The sequence below is a fragment of the Oncorhynchus keta genome, chromosome 32 (genome assembly GCF_023373465.1).
Source record: "Oncorhynchus keta strain PuntledgeMale-10-30-2019 chromosome 32, Oket_V2, whole genome shotgun sequence".
Taxonomy (NCBI): Eukaryota; Metazoa; Chordata; class Actinopteri; order Salmoniformes; family Salmonidae; genus Oncorhynchus; species Oncorhynchus keta.
Window position 1 is genome coordinate 7,366,146 of NC_068452.1, and position 17,072 is coordinate 7,383,217.

Below are 17,072 nucleotides of genomic sequence, written 5' to 3' on the forward strand. Positions count from 1 at the left end.
GACAACGACCATAAGCACAGAGCCAAGACAATGCAGGAGTGGCTTCGGGACAAGTGTCTGAATGTCCTTGAATGGCCCAACCAGAGACCGGACTTGAACCCGATCAAACATCTCTGGAGAGACCTGAAAATAGCTGTGCAGCAACGCTCCCCATCCAACCTGACAGAGCTTATGAGGATCTGCAGAGAAGAATGGGAGAAACTCCTCAAATACAGCTGTGCCAAGCTTGTAGCATAATTCCCAAGAAGAGTTGAGGTTGTAATCGCTGACAAAGGTGCATCAACAAAGCACTGAGTAAAGGGTCTGAATACTTAAGTAAATGTAATATTTCATTAGATATATATATATATATATATATAAATAAAATGTATTTGCAAAAATGTCTAAACCTGGTTTTGCTTTGTCATTTATGGGGTATTGCGTGTATATTGATGAGGGAAAACGTTTATATTTTTTACAATTTTAGAATAGGCTGTAACGTAACAAAATGTTGAGAAAGTCAAGGGGTCTGAATCCTTTCCAAAGGCATTGTATTATCTTATGCATCAGCAATAGCTTCATAATATCAACTATGACGACTGATCTGACCTACAGTGAGCTCCAAAAGTATTAGGACAGTGACACATTCTTTGTTCTTTTGGATCTGTACTCCAGCACTTTGGATTTGAAATGATACAATAACTATGGGGTTAATGTGCACACTGTCAGCTTTAATTTGAGTGTATTTCCATCCATAGCAGGTGAACCGTTTTGAAATTACAACCATTTTTTTCATAGTTCCACCATTTTAGGGGACCAAAATTATTGGGACAAATTCACTTACATGTGTATTAAAGTAATCAAACGTTTAGTATCTGGTCCCCTATTCCCAGCACGCAATTATTACATCAAGCTTCAGACTCTACAAACTCGTTGGATGCATTTGCTGTTTAATTTGGTTGTGTTTCTGATTATTTTGTGCCCAATAGAAAAGAATAGTAAATCATGTATTGGGTCATTTAGAGTCACTTTTATTGTAAATAACAATATATGTTTCTAAACACTTCTACGTTAATGTGTACGCTACCATGATTATGGATAGTCCTGAATAATGATAGGTGAGAAAGTTAGATGAACAAATATCATACCCCCAAGACATACTAACTTATCACCATTACGATAATAGGGGAGGTAAGCGGTTTCTTTTTGGGGGGGGTATGTGATATTTGTACTTCTGTGACATTATTCATGGATTCATTCAGGATGATCCTTAATCATGGTAGCATCCACATCAATGTGGAAGTGTTTAGAACAGCAAGTTCTCAGTCTCACTTCAGAATTAGATGTTCATCTTCTCAAATGTCAAATTTTGAAGTTGTTCCAAATGTCATAGTAGGTTAAGCGTAGACATGAATTCTGAATTTTTACGGTTAGGGTCAAGGTTAGGCATTAGCTCTGAATTGTTTAAGGTAAGGGTTAAGGTTAGGCATTAGCTCTGAATTGTTTAAGGTAAGGGTAAAGGTTAGGCATTAGCTCTGAATTGTTTAAGGTAAGGGTTAAGGTTTGGGATAGACTTAAAATGAAAATCTCAAAAACAACTTTGCTGGATTTGAACATGCAACCATTGGCACCAGAAGCAGAAAATGTTACCTAAGAATTTGCCACTGGTGCCAAAAATTGCATTTTGGAATTCAGCTAAATTGTTTTTGAGATTTTTGTTAATGCAACCATTGGCACCAGAGGCAGTTGCTTACGCCCATCTGCCATCCCAATTCACAACACCCTAGCAAAACCGAAACCGACTTGAAGGTAACAGCGTTCACTGTTGCCCGTAGTGGTCGGTTTCCACGTCACCTCCCGACGTCCTCAGACATGGGTTGATTTCGAATACTGACTTGTATCACAGGTGACCTGGCTGGTTTAGAAACATTATATTATCTTGTAAGCATCCATCCACATGGGGGTGGTGTGATCTGTTTACGGGCTCACCACTGACTGATAGAAACAGAAGAAGACAATACGGACGTAAAACTGGGAGAGGGTTTGTTTTGTCACCATTTTTCTTCGTGGACGAAGCCATACCACAGACAAAAGGGGTTAATTTCCAGTATATTTGGCCATACTTGCTTAATACCCACCTTTCAGTCGACTGAAAATGTCTACATTACAGATGTTGCAAGTGTTCTTAAATGAGCGTTTAACAGCGGCTGCTGTGGAGATTTTCGGGGCATTTGAGAAAACGGTAGTCGAGTACCAGGAGGAGAATGATAATCTACGGAGACTGCTGCAGATAACACCGGACATAAACCTATTTAGAAAAGGTTCGCATGTAGATCTACAAATATCTAGCTGCACTTATTCTTGATGAATATATAAGTTGTTTAGGCTAACCGTGATCACCATTCAATATATGTATAATATATATATATAACAATTTACCGTGCATAATGAAAAAGTTTCACTAAAATCCTAATGAAATAGAATATAGGTATGTGCACTCAGGCATGTTTAAACGCTCTGTGTATATCTATGTATACACAGTACCAGTCAAAAGTTTGAACACACCTACTCATTCAAGGGTTTTCTTTATTTTACTATATTCTACATTGTAGAATAATTAGTGAAGACATCAAAATGATGAAATAACACATGGAATCATGTAGTAACCAAAAAAGTGTTAAACAAATCAACATTTATTTTATATTTGAGATTCTTCAAAGTTGCCACCCATTGATTTGATGACAGCTTTGCACACTCTAGGCATTCTCTCAACCAGCTTCACCTGGAATGCTTTTCCAACAGTCACGAAGGAGTTCCCACATGCTGAGCACTTGTTGGCTGCTTTTCCTTTAATCTGCGGTCCGAATCATCCCAAACCATCTCAATTGGGTTGAGGTCGGGTGATTGTGGAGGGCAGGTAATCTGATGCAGCACTCCATCACTCTCCTTCTTGGTCAAATTGCCCTTACACAGCCTGGAGGGGTGTTTGGTTATTGTCCTGCTGAAAAACAAATGATAGTGGGACTAAGCGCAAACCAGATGGCATGGCATATCGCCGTAGAATGCTGTGGTAGCCATGCTGGTTAAGTGTGCCCTAAATTCCAAATAAATCCCACACATGCAGAGATCATCCGTTCACCTACTCTGCGTCTCACAAAGACACGGCGGTTGGAACCAAAAGTCTCAAATTTGGACTCATCAGACCAAAGGACAGATTTCCACCGGTTTAATGTCCATTGCTCATGTTTCTTGGCTAAAGCAAGTCTCTTCTTCTTACTGATATCCTTTAGTCGTAGTTTCTTTGAAGCAATTTGACCATGAAGGCGTGATTCACACAGTCTCCTCTGAACAGTTGGCGTTAAGATGTCTGTTACTTGAACTCGGAAGCATTTATTTGGGCTGTAATTTCTGAGGCTGGTAACTCTAATGAACTGATCCTCTGCTTCTTTTCCTGTGGCGGTCCTCATGAGAGCCAGTTTCATCATGGCACTTGAAGAAACTATCAAAGTTCTTGAAATGTTCCATATTGACTGACCTTCATGTCATAAAGTAATGATGGACTGTCGTTTCTCTTTGCTTATTTGAGCTGTTCTTGCCCTAATATGGACTTGGTCTTTTACCAAATAGGGTTTATATTCTGGATACCACCCCTACCTTGTCACAAACACAAGGAAAGAAATTCCAAAATTAACTTTTAACAAGGCACATCTGTTAATTGAAATGCATTCCAAGTGACTACCTCATGAAGCTGGTTGAGAGAATGCTAAGAGTGTGCAAAGCTGTCAAGGCTTATATATTTTGATTTGTTTAATACTTTTTTTTGGTAACATGATTCAATAAGTGTTATTTTACAGTTTTGATGTCTTCACTATTATTCTACAATGTAGGAAATAGTAAAAATAAAAACCCTGGAATGAGGTGATGTGTCTAAACTTTTGACTGGTACTGTATATACATAGAGATGAAGTGTCATTTTTATTTATGTGGTACAGATCATCTCTGCTCCTCTTCACCTTCCCTCCAGAGTCCCTTCAGTTATCTCTTGTTGTCACTGAAGAGGAGGTTCCCCCTGAGCAGCAGCACTGTGAGCAGGAGAGGAGAACCAGTCTGCAGCAGGAGGACCGAGAACCCAAACTGATTAAAGAGGAACAGGAGGAACTCTCGACCTGTCAGGAGGAAGAGCAGCTTCAAGGGCAGGAGGCTGACGTCATAGTTTTCAAATTCCCTCCTCTTTGTGTGAAAAGTAAATGTGATCAGGAAAACCCACTTCAGTCCTTTACTCTTCCCCAAACCCAGACGGTGGAGAACAGAGAGAGTGCCTCTAAACCAGTGGATCTCCCACATTTTGTCACTTTTACCCACCTAAAGGTTCTCGACATTCCCTGTGACCCCCAGATAATCAAAACAATTCCTACAGCCACAGCTCAGCTGTAAGCAGTGACCCAGTAGGACTTAGGCTGCTGTCACCATTCCATCCCAGTCCACCATTGAATCCCAACCTATCAATGGGGGAACACTGTTACAAACCCAGCACCATGTCTAGAAAAGCTCTCTGCTGCTGTGACTGTGGTGAAACGTTTGCTCTGAAAGCTGACCTGCAGGAGCATGTGACTCTCGCCAAGAAGATACCCAGCGAATGCCACCTCTGCCAAAAACTCTACAACTCCACCTGTAAATTGAAGGCCCATGTCAGACTCTGTCACGTGGAGAGACCCTGCACCTGCCCCTTTTGTGGAAAGACCTTCAAACTCAAAGGACATCTTTCCAGGCACATGAGGATTCACACAGGCGAGAAACCGTTTGGCTGTGGTGACTGTGGGAAAAGCTTCATTCAGAAGGGGGACCTAATGAGGCACATACTGACTCACACAGGAGAGAAACCATTTAGCTGTGGTGGCTGTGGGAAAAGCTTCAATCGGAAGGGGAACCTAACTGAACATATACGGACTTGCACATACTGACTTACACAGGAAAGAAAGTTTACAAAGAAACAAATTAATTAAGACGAAGGCATCTTGTCAGATGGAAAACACTCTTTAGAAAAGCAACTCTGGATCATTCATTCTGTGGGTTTCAGATAGATGTCATGAATTTACTTTTGCTAAACGTTCTATGTAAATAAAGTTTGATTTGGTCCAACAGTAGCGTAAACTCATGGTCTGCTGTTCAAAGTCTCTATAAAACAGTTTGTTAATTTGTTTTAGAACGTCTCCAGAATAATCCAAGAAACTGTCCTTGCACTCGTCAGAATTGTTAAATCTATGGTCAGATGTGTTTCCCCTGATGGTTTTGAGTAGGATTTGTGAAGCCAGTGGAGGGTTAACTGATCCTAGACCTGTATGTCTAAGGGCAATGTCTGGACCTTTATGGCACAGGACTGTGGACATACCCCCATTTGTCAGTTCCTCTTCAACCACTAAAATCACCAAACATAGCACAAGTCTACGCTAAATTGTGTTTTGATGTCTGTAAAAGAAAGGAAGGGAGAACAGAACATGTTTTTCTCTGCACATTGAAGATTCAGCATGGTGGAACATTATCCTCTAGCCCAGGGAAAAACCTCTCAAACCTATCCCCATATATGACTGTCTGGCAAGCAAGACTACCAAAGACCAAAAACATTCTGGGCTCCTGAGTGGCGCAGCGGTCTAAGGCACTGTATTTCAGTGCATGAGGCATCACTACAGTCCCTGGGTCGAATTCAGACTGTATCACATCCAGCTATGATTGGGAGTCCCATAGGGCGTCGCACAATTTGCCCAGCGTAGTCTGGTTTTGGCTGGGGTATGTAGTCATTGTACATTAGAAAGTTAACCTTTTAACTAGGCAAGTCAGTTAACATTCTATATATTTTTTAAAGCATTATCCCCCTCTTGCCATGTATTGACTGTAAATCTAAGTAAAGTAACAAACCATAACTATAATTCAATCTGTTCCGATTAAGCGGACATATGCAGCATCGACCATGAATGCAGTCTCCGCAGATCTTCTGCGCTATGAATTGAATCTAGCCCCAAGGTAGGTATTTGGAAAGGAAAGCTGATTTTTTTTCTACTTGCTATGGGAGGGCAGCAGGCCACCATTTTAAATAGGTCAGAAGTTGGAAGTGTTAATAACAAAAGAACAACAAAATGGCAAAAGAAAATGTATTTTATTTTCTCGAAATAAAAAGCATTGAAATATTGACAAAACACATTAGCCGTTGACACAAAGTCACACAACCTCAAGGAATTATTACGTAGTTAAACAAGCTGCCGTAATTTGAACTCCACAACGTCAAAATGCCAACCTCATTTCATCGAGAATAGACATTAGTTAGAAGGGAGTTTCCCTTCATTTTAAAATAAAATGACAGAACTTCACAAAAATAGGGGAAGAGTCCACACCTTTCAGTACTAGTGATTACCAGACATGCTCCATTGGGCGTGATAGTTCTGTAACTTGCGTGATATTGTCATTTACTACAGTGTAATTTCTACACCAGCTAGACGGGAATGTTTGTAGATGGTTTGAGCAGTTCCATAAAATACAGAAATGTACCAACGCGTGTTCATGGAAGCACTGAACACGCTCTTGTCACTTCATATCCCCTGATAACTATTGAGAAGATCTTTAAGAAATGCAGGCAAAACATCATACAAAAAAAAGAAAAAAGTCTACAAGTGTGGTACCGACGGAAGTTCAAAGGTCACATCTTGGAATTTAAATAAACCATTACATCTACAACCATTAACCTTCATTCTCTAAAACAAGATCTGCTTCAAATCTATAAATAAATGTCACCTCATCTACCGTACTTCAAAATATTCTCTACAGTACAAAATAAACATCCAGTGGGTTCACTTCATTGCAATAAATGGTGAGAGACTCCCCTTTCGGTAATACTATACACTAACAATACACAAAACACTACAGTGAGACGTTTAAAAACAAGAGATAAAGTCCAGCTTTGACCGATGCCTTGTGCGTGTCGCTTTGGGATCTTGGAGTAGAAGTGGCAGAGCCCTCAAATCGGAATGTACCAAACTGCCTTAGAAAATGGCAGCCACTTGGCTACACATGGAAAAACGGCTTGAAAAAGACACGGGAGAATCTAGCTACCATTTATATAAAAAAAGGGCCCTTGCTTGCTGTGCCTACGGTGGAAAAGGGTTTGATTTCCAGATACATATAGTATCTACTATCCCTGGCCTCACAGCAGAGTGGTTGTATCAACTGTCGAGTCCATCCCTATGGTATATGAAGGAGTGTGTCTCGGCGTTCACTTCATCCCAACCACCCGTTTCTGTCCATCCAGGGTCGTTGCCCCACACAGTGGACTCTCTCCTTAGGGCTCAAAGTTCAACCACAATGGCAAAATCCGTGTTTCTGCTAAATAGATGACACTCCTGTTAGAAAATCAACTTCCGTGAGGCTTAATGCAAGTTCCCATTTGAACACAAGTACCCTAATAGTAAAGCCAGTGTTTGACTCATGTCAGATCAGGTTTCAAACTGAAGGTACATGGCGCAATAAATCCATTTTCAAACACTCTATGAATCCATATTATAGGCTTGATGGACATACTCATTTACTATATTCACAATCCACTGAGGTAATGCAAATTGTTTTCTTCACATGCAGTACCTTTCCACCCAGAAACACACAAATACATGTACACATCCACAAGGTTAACTCTGTACCACCCATCCTTCAAATATAGTTCATGACTAACCCCAATATTAACCAGAAAAACCCACGACTGATCCCAAATCGGTTTGTGTCGTCTTGGCAACCTGTTGGTGCTGACCATCTGCCCAACGCCCATGGTCTTCATCACACCAAACTAACCATAGGAGTTGGGCAGATGGTCAGCACAAACAGATCTGGGACCAGGCGAGGACCCAGCAGCCTCACAGAAGAACCGGTTATATCCCCAGAGAAATCTACTCGGAGACTCTTTGTGTTTCCTTACACTCTGACCCTCTTCAATTACCTATTCATTTCTCCATTACCTCATATCAATGTCATGACCACTCCCACCCCCATTATGTCATCATCCGTAACCACGGAAACAAGCCCAAACATGAGGAAAAGCACCCAGGATATGGGGCCAAGTCTTCAGAACAAAAACGTGAGAGTGCTTCTGAAAAAGAGACAATAAACCGATATTTCCGGTGGCCTTCATCGAGTCAGCAGTAGCATGCAACAGAAACAGTCCCTCATTTCATTAGCACCCAGGTGTATTTCACAAAATAGATCCTGCTTAGTGAAATACCACCCTGAAATGGTGGAATTCATCATAGAGTCGATAAATAACCTTACTCTAACAGATACGGCCAACCAGTGTTTTACCTCAGCTGGTGGAAGGCCTCTGGTTTGACATCAGAGAAACGCAGGAACTTGGCCCATAGAAATAGTATCCCTAGAAAGGATAAAGGCCCTCGGCAATTGGAATGGGGATCCTGTGACTGTTCTAGGGATTCTATTTCTATGATTTGCTGCTCTAGAGCAAATCAAACGGTTTTGAAGCACAAAGCTAAGCAGGCATTGAGTGATCATTATAGGATACTGGTCTAGTCAAGTGCAGTTTGTCATCAGTAATTCAGACCAATAATCATAAACCAAGTCAGTAGTTCAACATCTTCAGTGTGAACTGAACCACCTAGGACCCCCCACATCAAAACATATTGCGTGTGTGAGGCTACCTGGGGCGGCAGGTAGCCTCGTGGTTAGAGCATTGGACTAGTAACCGAAAGGTTGCAAGATCGAATCCCTGAGCTGACAAGGTAAAAATCTGTCGTTCTGCCCCTGAACAACCCCCTGTTCCTAAATAAGAATTGAGTTCTTAACTCACTTGCCTAGTTAAATAAAAGGTTAAATAAATGTTAGAATCCAGTAGTTTTAGCTTCAGTAGTCACTATTCTACCCAAATAGCTGGCCCAGAAGCTTCAGTCAACCAGTCTAATCAAGGTAGTAGCCCTCTGGGACTGCTGGTATGTAACCTAACATAGTTTTAGCATGAGAGAGAGGTGTAAAATTACAGTGCGAGTCAGTCTGTGATTGATATAACCGTGGTGTCAGTGTCCTTTGCCCCCCAATCGAAAGGTATCATGTTTCAAAATACAGTGGTGTTAGTTCAGTGTATCAAACAGTAGTGTTGTATTTGCAGTGATGAATGGCAAGGAAAGGTAAAAGAGGTGGTTACAACAGTGTGTGCAACCATTAATGGTGAGACACACGTCTCTACATCCCTCAGTGGTGTGTCTCCAGCTCCACCACTGTCCACTCACCCTGGGGGGACTGGCCAGGGGCCTCCGGGGAGAAGCTGCTGACCGACGTGACCGTGGCTGAGGGAGGGGTAAGGGGGGGCAGCAGTTTGGGCCACAGGCTGGCCTCCAGGGGGCTCAAGGTGCCTCCGGGCAGCAGGAGCAGGGAGGAGCAGCCGTCGCCCGTCAGCAGCAGGGTCTGGTTGATCAGCTGCTGGACAATGTCAACTTTCTTCCCCCAGTCCAGGTCCAGGGGAGGAGGGTATTCTGTGGAGGCGTCCCGGGACTCTTCCTGCTCGGGGGAGTCTGGAGAGGGACTGAGAGTGGAGGTGGAGTTGCTATCAGCTCCGTCCTCATCCAACACCTCTCGACGGTCACTGTTAACCTCGTTCTCCAGCGGGGCTTCTTCTTCGCATTGTTCGAGCTGGACATTAACCTCAATTTGCTTCCCCTCTTCATCACTCTCCAGGGCTTCATAAATGGTATGGAGACCAGAGGAAGGCGAAAGCAGCACTGTTGCCTGACCTTTCTGGGGCTGTTGTTGCGGTGACGTCTGCTGTGCCTGCTCCTCCAGCTCCTGCTGCCACCGCATGATCTGCTGCCTCTGCTCCACCTCCTCCCTCCTCAGCTCCTCCTCCTCCTCCTGCTGCGCCGCCTCTTCTTCTTTCTTCATCTCCTTCTTCATCGCCTCTTCTTCTTTGGGTTTTCCCTGCTGTTCTCTGCGTTGCTGCAGTTCTAGTAGTTGTTGCTGGTGCCGTTCCAGTCTGCGGAGCTGGGGGCTGGCCTGCAGGCGAGGGCTCCGGGGGGGCAGGTCAGCACAGGTCAGCCTGGGTGGGGTCAAGAGGTCACAGTGGGGGTGGGGGTTGTGGTCGCGGCGGCAGTGTGGCTGGGGGAGCACGTTGAGCCCTGGGGAGGAAAAAGTGGAGATCACACCCAGTGGGAAGCGTGCGTTAGAGAGAGAGAGAGACAGACAAATGAGAGGGAGCAGTGCAGTGTGGGTGAGAGCAGAGAACAGAGACTGTGGGTATTGTAGTCTACCAAGGAGACGTTAGTGAGAAGAGTTTAAGTACTTACTTTTAACTACTGAGTGATGTAGTGTTCTTGTGATCTACACATTAAATATCTAGCGTCGAGAGATTGTAATTTGCGTGTTTGTGGCTTGAAAAGTGATGTATCGGGTGTCATCACAGGCAACTTACAACTATTATAGTGTACGGGTAACTGCCAAAATAAAGGAAATGCCAATGTCTTAATAGGGTGTTGGGGCACCACGAGCCAGAACAGCTTCAATGCACCTTGGCATAGATTCTACAAGTGTCTGGAACTCTATGGGAGGAATGCGACACCATTCTTCCATGAGAAATTCCATTTTTCGGTGAAGGCAGTGGAAAATCACAGGCGCTGCTCCAGAAATCACCCATATGGTGTTCCAACAGGGTTGAGATCTTGGTGACTGAGACAGCCATGGCATATGGTTGACATTTTCATGCTCATCAAACCATTCAGTGACCACTCATGCCCTATGGGGGCATAGCCATGGTAGCCAAAATAATGGCCAACTCATTATTTATACATGGCCTAAGCATGGTGGGATGTTAAATTGTTTAATTAACTCCGGAACCACACCTGTGTGTAAGCACCTGCTTTAATATACTTCGCAATCCTCATTCACTCAAGTGTTTCCATTATTTTGGCAGTTTTTCATACATTTCTGGCACCGGGGCTGTTTGAACGCCTAATGGTTTAGGATAGCCTACGTGTGTCAACATATGACTACTGAACCCAGGAACTACCTCCTCACTCACATGATATCGCAGGCAAAGTGTGCAACATTGACAGCCTGAAAAGCAAAGCGTGTTAAAAAGAGGTGGGGACAGGGGTGAAGTGAAACTCCGGGAGAACAGGAGACATGACGACAGCAGGGAGAGGTGGGAGAGGTGGGAGGAGCGGGCCACTGGCTGGGGGAAGTTAAAGCAGAGAGCAAATTTCGCAAACCATTTACATGAACCTTTTCAAAATGTTACTTCCCAAAACAAAATATGCCGATAATATATATTTTTTTGGTGTGCAATAAAGCAGCCCAACTTCCCGTATATGCAGTAACTACCAACGATAAGTCTTGTGAAATTAAAAGAAACTCTTGTGAGCAACCAACAGTTTCCTTCAGTCCCCGTCGGGAGCTGGTGAGTAAGTGAAACATGCAGGACAAAGACCGTTCACCATGCATCAGTACATAGACAGCAGCACCACCTCATGTGAACTGGACTGCGTCTGAAATGCCACCACGTCGCCTATATATAGTACCCTACTTTTGACCAGGGTATTATTTAGGGAACAGGGTGCCATTTCGGACCAGGCCCTCAAACCAAACCAAAGCCAACGAGTGTCAGTCAGTGACATGCAAACAAGGCGTCCCAAAGGTAAAGTAGTTTAACAGTGCAGTTAAAAAAATGGTGCGCGGTGGACATGCACTTGCAGATATAACGGAGAGATCTCAAACAATGTAGAGGTCAGGCAGAACGGAAACATCAAAAGGCAACACACACATTACTAGAGGAAAATAAAAACACTGGTGGGATGCTCTTCTGGTTCGGATGATGGCGAACCTTCTCGACGTCGTTTCTCAGTTCGTTTGGCGATGGAGGAATCCAGCGGGGCAAGGAAGGGGTCACTCCACCAGGTCTTACATATGGGGGGTCACAGTGCGGAAGAGGAGCAGCTGAGAGGAGGTGGGAGTTTGATAGACATACTCCATAATGTCTCCGTTGAGCCCTATTCTGGGATGGTGGGAGTAGAGTGAGGAGAGTATGTTTATAGGTATGTAGGTATGAATGCTTCCTTGCTGGGAGACTTTTGAATCCACATGGCCCCACGGGTATGTAATGGTCTCCCACATAAGGTTGAGACAACCTCGACTCATATGTTATAGGGCTTAACATATGCGATACAATATGTGCCATCCAACTCCCCATTCCCCACTTGAATAAAACTGTCCGGGAGAGAGGAGTCACGTTAAATATCTCATCTTTATTTAAAGCTTGGTAATGGTAAATACTCCAAAAAGGACAAATGTAAGAAAGAGGGGGAGGGGCAGCCTAACCTTAAAGTGCAGAAGGAAAGGGGGAGTGCTTAGGGAAGGCAGAGGAGGACAGATGTCTGTTTCTTCGCAATGGAAAACGGCAAGACAATACAGTCAACATTCATCAGCATTTTCTTGTTCAGTAAAAAGTAAACCGGTTAAATACACAAAGTTGAACATTTCATTCCACATTTGCTTTTGTTATGTTGTGTTTCTTCTTGGTTTTTCTTAAGAGCTGCGTCACAACAGCCCAGTCAATGCAAATCAAACCATGCCAGTTCATGTTTCAGATCTGTTCATTAAAAAGAAAAGAAAAACACATTCTAATTGTAATAGTTGTAGCTATTGCACATACAGGAGTTTTAAGCCATATACTCATAAGGTAATATCATACGAGGGAAGTGGCACTGCTGTATTTAAAGTCTTTATTTCTTCCCTTCCCTATTTTTGCTCGGTTTTTAAAAAATTAACATTTCGATCATATCCACCCCAGTTGGAGGTTGGGGACAAAACGATGATGACTAAAACAGCAGAGGGCTTTGGGGAGGGGTGGTAAAAGGTGTGTTACCGGGTATGTAGGGAAGTAGGGGGGGACTATACGTTACCTGTGAGAGAGTTCTCAGTGTTTTCACAGACAGTGGAGTAGTAGGGCGGTTGGGTGACACGGGGGCCCTCCCCAGGCTGCTGGGGGGCCACGAACAGCGCGGGGTCCAGGGGTTTCAGATCCCCCGTGTCCCCTAGCTCTGTCTCAAGCGTCCCACACAACATGTACTGCTGCTCCTCTGGGTTGGAGACGAGGAGGGAGTCTGCCGAGGCAGCCTTTTGCGCGTGCGGCGGCAGGGTCAGCTCCTGGATGAGTGACGGGTCCTTGGCCTCCTCAGGTAGCTCCTCCAGGGAGAAGATGCCAGGGCTCTTGGCGCAGCTCTCAGCAGTGGAGTGGTTACTGGAGTTGGACGCCGTCATGTCATAGGCGTAGGATGCCGCCGAGCTGGCAGACTGGGGGGTGTTGCCGCCCTCTTCTGCGCCTCCACTGGTCTCCTCCCCTTCCTCCAGGGCAGACAGGCAGCGCTGGGCGCCGGGCTTGTGGTCGAAAGTGGCGTTGTGGATGCCCTGGCCCAGCTCATCCAGCTGGGCCTCGCCCTCCGTGTCGCTGGCCTCATCCTCCGTGGTGGAGGAGGACGAGGGGTTGGACGTGGGTGCTGTGGCGGGGTCCCCTGGGACCTCGTTGGCTGGCAGGGTCTCTGCCACCTCCCCGTCCTTTCTCTCCAGGTCGATGCCCAGGTCCTGGTCCTCCAATTCAGGCTGGAGGGAGCGCACGGGGGCCAGGGCGGCAGGCAGGGTGTGGAGCTTCCCCCCCTCAGAGCGGGACTCCACCCCGGAGCTGCTGTTGTAGTCACAGAGCTCCTCTGGGGTGCTGGTGCTGGTCTCGCTGTTGCTGTGGACAGCCAGCTCCGTAGCGCTTAGGGTGCTGGAGTGTGACATGCCGCGGCCGGAGGCAGCTATGGGGGACAGGGAGTGCAATGGGGCTAGGGTCTCTATCTCAAGTGGAGATGCAGGGGCAGGCTGGTGTGAGGGCTCATGCAGGGCTGGAACAAATGGTGTGGCAGCCAGCTGCAGCCAGGGTTGAGTGGCATACTGGGTGGGTGTCTCCATATCAGCCTGCCAGGGGTCTGAGGGGCTGGGAGGGGTCTGCAGGGGGGAGGCTGAGGCAGCCTGGGGGTGCGGCTGGGCCCAGGGGTCACAAAAGGAGTTGGGGTTGGGTTGGTCCCACTGGGCGGCCAGGGCAGGCAGGGCTTGGTTCAGGTTGTCCAGTCTCTCATCTTCCGCAAAGTCATCCTCGTCTGCATTCCCGTAGCTCTCCAGCCCGCTCTCAGTCACCCCTTCACTGGCCATCTCCACATCGTCATCCTCATCCTCGTCACGCCTCGCTCTTCTCGGGTCATCCGCCCGTTCCGAACCCACCTCCATGTCGCACACCCGGTCTCCGTCTTCATCGTAGTCATCAAAATCATTGGTCGGGATGTCGGGCACCTTCTCGAAGTCAGGCGAGCCGGCCGAGGCAGACATGCCCTCCATGTCGATGGCACCCTTCAGACTGGCGTCTCCTAGGTCATCCATACTCTCTGTGCCCTCCAGGACGCCCGGGGCGCTCGGCTCCGACGCCCCCTGCTGGCTGCAGCTCACCTCAGAGTCCAGCTCCGATAGCAGGGCGCCGCCTGCACGCCAACCTGAACCCGCAGGGCCGGCTGAGCCCGGCCTGGACTCTTCAGTGGGCTGGGAGCCGCTCATTTCTGACACAGACACCCGCTGGCTGCCCTCCCTCTCCTCGTCCTCTTCTTCATCCATGTTGAGCTGGGCTTTCTCTGAGGAATCCAGAGGGCTGGGTGTAGCCCTAGCCACTGCTGCAGGGATGTCCTGGTGTAAGGTCTGGTCTGGTGCTGGCTGTGGCAGGGCTGCTGGGACAGTCTCTGGTCGTTCAGACCTCTCCTCCTGGGCAACAGTGACTAGTGAATCCTGTGGTGGAGCAGGAGCCAGCCTGAGTGGGCTCTGTGGTGGAGATGGAGAAGTAGTATCCTGAGGAGTTGGGACTGAAACCTCTTCTCTGGACTCTAGGGCCACTGCTGGCAAAGATGCAGACACTGGTCCTGGGACTTCTGAAGCTGCCACTTCTGGCTCTGCTGTGGCTGTCATGGCGACTGTTGCCACGGCAGCTGCTGCTGTGGCAGCCACTGCTGCTGCAGACTTGGGAGCTCCAGGTCTAGCAGTGAAGGGCAAGACAGACTGGGTTGGTTTAGAGGCTCGTTTGACCGACTGGGGTGCGGTGCTGCCCACGGGCTTGTTGCTGGGGGAGGCAGGGGGGGTCTTACCCTGGGGCTGTCGTGTGGCAGGGGGCCGTGTGGTGGGAGGAGCTTTACGTGTGGGCAGGGGCTTGGGGTCCTGTGATGTAGGGCGGGCTGGCTTGGTGTCTGCCGCCTTGGTGGGATGGGGCCTTTTGGAGGCGGGCTCGGGTCTGGAGGCTGCAGTCGCTTTAGGGGGGTCAGGTTTGGTCATTTTGGTAGTGGTGGTTGTTACCGGCTTTCTGGCTGCGGTAGTGATTGCTGGTCTGCTGACATCTGTAACAGAGACCAAATCATTTAAAACATGCTTATCTCTTCAACTAAAAATGGTACCTTCAAGTTAATTTTGAGATGCATACAGGTGATTACAGGTACAAAACCTGTAAGGCATGTGCACCTTTCTTGGCAGGGCCTGTAGGTTTGGGTGCCTGCGCTGTGGTAGTCCTGCCAGTAGAGGGGGCTGTGGTACCGACTCTGGAAGCTGCAGGTCTGCTGGAGCCGGCAGCGGTTGGCTTGGATGTGCCCATTAACAATCCAGTGTGACCAGCGGCAGGCCTGGGGAAGAACACACGTTATTTATTTAACCAGGTAGGTTATGGAGAACACATTCACATCTACAATAAGCTGACCAAGAGGACGCAATGACAGGCTCCCGAGTGGCGCAGCGGTCTAAGGCACTGCATCTCAGTGCTAGAGGCATCACGGCAGACGCTGGTTCGATTCCAGGCTGTATCACAACCGGTCGTGATTGGTAATCCCGTAGTTCAGCGCACAATCGGCCCAGCGTCATCCAGGTTAGGGTTCGGCCGGGGTAGGACGTCATTGTAAATAAGAATTTGTTCTGACTTGCCTAGTTAAATTAGGTACTTTTTTAAATTATTAAAATTATAAAACACCAGAGGGCTGCCTAGCTCCTAGAAAACTTTGCAGTATTTTGTTTATGTATTATTTCTTACATTGTTAGCCCAGAAAAACATGGCATCCCTTAGAACATACTGTCCGAGTCGGTCCAGCCAGTTGGGTTCTCAGTTCATCACGCAGACAGGAATACCTATCTCTGCGGAATGAAGGGCGAGGGTGTGTGTGTCATGATTAAAGACTCATGGTGTAAGTGTGATAACATACAGGAACTCAAGTCCTTTGGTTCACCCGACCTAGAATACATCAAAAGAATTTTCTTCAGTTGCAGTCACAGCCGTGGATATCCTCCTCCCTCAAGCAGATACCACGACGGCCCTCAATGAACTTCAATGGACTTTATGCAAACTGGAAACCACATTTCCCGAGGCCGCATTTATTGTAGCTGGGATTTTAAAGTAAATTTGAGTAAAAGGCTGCTGAAGTCCGATAAACATATCAGCTGTGGTACTTGCGCAGCTAAAAACACTCAGCCAACTTCCGTGATGCCTACCCACGCGCTGCTTTTGGCAAATCTGACCACGACTCCATTTCGCTCCTCCATTCCTATAGGTAGAAACTCAAACAGGAAGCACCCGTGCTAAGGACTACTCAATGCTGGTCTGACCAATTGGAATCCATGCTTCAAGATTGTTTTGGTCACGCGGACTGGGATCTGTTCTGGGTACCTTCCAAGAATAATAGACAAATATACTGATACAGTGACTGAGTTTATCAGGAAGCATATAGGATATGTTGTACCCACTATTAAAACCTACCCTCACCAGAAACCGTCGATAGATGGCAGCATTCAAGCAAAACTGACAGTGCGATTTTGAATGAAGCAACACATCTACCAGTACCTTCAAGATGGCTACCAGTGATGCAGATCTCTACATTTCTCCAGTTAAAAGTTAAACATTCTTTTGTCAGACTGCGTACACAACAGTATTGATCATCATTACAGGTAGGTTTCCCACATTTAGAAAAACGTTAAGATTTAAAATGTTCTATGAAAATATACTTCATTAA

At 46.3% G+C, this 17,072-nt stretch overlaps 1 protein-coding gene across 1 annotated transcript in view; it reads right to left on the reverse strand.

Annotated features, from left to right (window-relative positions):
• Positions 1-6,111: 6,111 nt before the first annotated feature.
• Positions 6,112-17,072, reverse strand: part of LOC118364963 (mucin-12-like) — a 47,616-nt gene continuing 36,655 nt past the window's right edge. Inside the window, exons 4-6 of the mRNA XM_035746807.2 lie at positions 15,541-15,698; positions 12,912-15,419; positions 6,112-10,133 (exon numbers count right to left, since the gene is read on the reverse strand). Of these exons, the coding sequence (XP_035602700.2) occupies positions 9,214-10,133; positions 12,912-15,419; positions 15,541-15,698 (3,586 nt within the window). The 3' untranslated portion in view covers positions 6,112-9,213. The remainder of the gene's footprint in view (positions 10,134-12,911; positions 15,420-15,540; positions 15,699-17,072) is intronic.